Source organism: Balaenoptera acutorostrata, chromosome X (genome assembly GCF_949987535.1).
Source record: "Balaenoptera acutorostrata chromosome X, mBalAcu1.1, whole genome shotgun sequence".
In the NCBI taxonomy this organism is placed as follows: Eukaryota; Metazoa; Chordata; class Mammalia; order Artiodactyla; family Balaenopteridae; genus Balaenoptera; species Balaenoptera acutorostrata.
In genome coordinates this window covers 104,709,039-104,711,999 of record NC_080085.1, presented here as the reverse complement: position 1 = coordinate 104,711,999, position 2,961 = coordinate 104,709,039, and the positions used below count along the sequence as shown (strand labels likewise).

Sequence of the window (2,961 nt, the reverse complement as noted above, 5' to 3'; positions counted from 1 at the left end):
GAGGCCAGACCTAGATGCTAAAGAGCCCAGGAGACAGGTAAACTGTGTGTCTCTACTCAGAGCCAAGGGGAAAGTAGCTCCTTTGGTGCACATCTTGGCCACTTGCTCTGAAAATGAGATCCAGAGACTGTTCTGGATCACTAGCTCGCAGCCGTGGGTTGGTGACCTCTTTCCTGCAAACACAGGGAAGAGGTGGTTAATGAAAAAAAAAAAAAGTCATTCAAAGGACAGCTTTGTAATGCAAAAGGAAAACATATGCCACTTTAATATGCTTAAGAAGTCAATCGTGATACATTAGAAACCAAACCGTATGCGTAAGGCCTGGTTGTCTCAGGAGCAGGTTGACAGGGGCTGAGCCCGCCCTCACAAAGTGACCCGTTAACAGCCGAGTCAGGCCTGCAGTTAGGCGCTTCCTCTGCATCAGTGGTTTACAATCTTAACTCATTCTTCTAGCAAATGTTTCCTAATAAACCCAGAGCTTCCACCTGCCCAGAGATGGCTACTGGAAGCTAACTTTCCCTCTCCCAAGCAGGACCACGCTTCTGCTCCTAACTGCTTAATCCTGTAGTTTGTGGATTCGGCGCCAGGAAGGCTTGGTCTTTGCTCTCCCTCGGTTAGGCGTGCCCTGGTCCCCGCGTCTCCTGGCCGGTGTCTGTACTCCTGAGACAGGTGCCTGAGACGGACCCCGAGGTGGTCTGTTCCCCGCAGGACCAGCGCCCACGGCTGCGGCCCGAGCTGCGTCCGAGGCGCCGCCCCTTCGGTGGGACCCGGGACCGCCAGGGACCACCCGGGATCGAGGCCCCGCCGCAGCGTCTTGGTCCCTCCACGCTCTCCAGTCTCCGTCTCCTTCAACGGTCCTGGAAGAAGGGGAACATATGGCGGAAAAGGCCTTGAATTTGCGCCACCCGTCTGCCCACGGAGTCCTTCCCCTTGGCGGACGCCGCCGCCGCTCTGGCCGTTGTCTCCACGACTGGCGCGCCCACTGCGCTGGGGGCGCGTCTCGGCGTACACGCGGCGCCGCCGCCGCTGCTGTTGTTGTTGGCGTTGTTACGCTCGCTGCCGCCCGCCGCCTCCCAGTCCTCGGCCCCCGACAGCTCCCGCAAGCTCCAGGGCGCGTCGGGCCGCAGGTAGTGACAGGCCCGGTGGCCGCTGTGGTCGCGGCGCGTGGGGTCTGCCCCCAAGGCGCCCACCAGCACCTTGACGACCATATCGTGGCCCTGCAGGGCCGCCAGGTGGAGGGGCGTGAGGCCGCCGCTACCCGGGGCGCTCACGTCGAGCGGCAGCCCCCTGCGCTGGGCGAAGTCGTGCACCAGGATGAGTTCCTCGTGGCGCCCGTGCTTGGCCAGCCAGTGCAGCACCGTGTAGCCCGTGATCGGGTCGCCCCGCAGGAGCAGCCCCGGCTCGACCTCCAGCAGCTCCTGCAGCGCCTCAAAGCGGCCCTCAGCTGCCGCCAGTATCCACGCGTGCTCCCGGGGCTCCAGGCATAGCCCGCTACCGCTCGGTCCGTTCGGCCCGCCCGGGGACTGCTCCACGGGGCGCTCCTCCGACAGCCACCCGGCGGGAGCCGCCCCCTGCAGCCCCAGCAGCTCCCGCAGCGCTCCCCGCCGGCGCCCCGAGCCTGTTCCCGAGGGCATCAACGAGCCGTGGAAGGGGGGCTCCCGGGAGGCGGTGGCGTTGCCCCGGTACCTGCCCAGGCTGACGGTGTCCATTCTCAAGGGGCGGGGCTGCGGGGCGCTCCGCAGGCTCAGCTCGGTCGGTGCGAAGGAGGCCTTGGGTGCCGGCTTCGCGGCCCCTCGGGGCTCGGCCATGGTCCTGCCGCCGCGGCGGTTCCAGTGTCTAGCGTTCGCTGCCCTTCCCGGGCCCCACCAAGAGAGGAACTGGCGCTGGCGTTGGGGAAGGAAGCGGCTTGAGCAATTGGGCTCGGAGGGAGGGAGCGAAGGAGGGGAGAAGAGGGAGGGAGAGCGCGAGCGAGCCGAGGGAGGGCCCCGGCACGGGCGGTGGGGGGGCGTGGAGGGGTGGGAGCTCCGGCCATGCCCCCGCAGCGAGCCCCTTTCCTGCACCCCGGGTACCGCCGCCACCTCCGCTCCCCCGGGTCGCGGGCGGCCCCGCCCCGCCCCGCCCCAAACGGCCAGGTGAGCTGGGCGGCCCCGCCTCCCGCACGGCGTGGGCGACTGTGGGGCGGACGCGGGGGTGGGCTGCGCGCTGCGCGCTGGCCCCGAGCGCCGCCGGGAGCAGCCCAGCTGCCCCAGCAGCCGGGTTCTCAGCATCCCCGCAGTTGCTGGGTGAAGAGGCTCTAGAGAGTCCCCTCCGCGGCGGGCTGAGTTCGGCTTCCAGCCAAGGCCTCCGGGAGCGCAGTCCTTAGCGCTCCGGGGCGCTCGCTCTCCGCCCCTTCCTTCGCCCTTCCCTCTTATCTCCTCAGGAGTCTCCCTGCACTTTGTCCCCGAGCCGCCTTTGTCCCGCGCCTTGCATTCACGGAGGCGGCTTGGCTGCCCCATGTGACTCGGGTTCGCTTGCACTGCCCTTTGTGTGGCCTTGACCCTTCCCGCAGCGCCGAAGCTGCCCGGGATTCCTACAGAGAAATTCGAGAAAGTGTCTAGACGGAAGCCCTTCCAGGGAACTGAGAAGGGCTATTCCCCTGCTTCCCCGAGGCTCCCGACTCCTCTCTCCGCCCTCTTCTCTTTAACCTTTCCCATCTTGGCTTGAAGAAGCAGGTACTGGTGAATCTGAGTCATCGGCCACGAACGCCTTACGCTCTTCAGAGATGCATCCCGCTCTCTCCCTGAGGGACCTGCTGATTTCCGCGAATTCAGAGTTTCAGGGCTTTTAAAAGAGGAGGATATTTTACCTTTTTAGTCCTAACATTAGCATCCTCTTTGCTCTTTTCTTCTCTCAATAAATGGTAGTTCTTGCCTCCCCCCTCCCCTGCCATGTTAGGGAGTTCAGTCATGAGCAGTGGGGAGC

At 64.9% G+C, this 2,961-nt stretch overlaps 1 protein-coding gene across 1 annotated transcript; it reads right to left on the bottom strand.

Moving 5' to 3' along the window:
* Window positions 1-264: 264 nt before the first annotated feature.
* On the bottom strand, window positions 265-2,224 carry SOWAHD (sosondowah ankyrin repeat domain family member D). The gene has a single exon (XM_057538420.1). The coding sequence runs from the start codon at window positions 1,806-1,808 to the stop codon at window positions 849-851; it is 960 nt and encodes a 319-aa protein (XP_057394403.1). The 5' UTR covers window positions 1,809-2,224; the 3' UTR covers window positions 265-848.
* Between the last annotated feature and the right edge of the window lie 737 nt (window positions 2,225-2,961).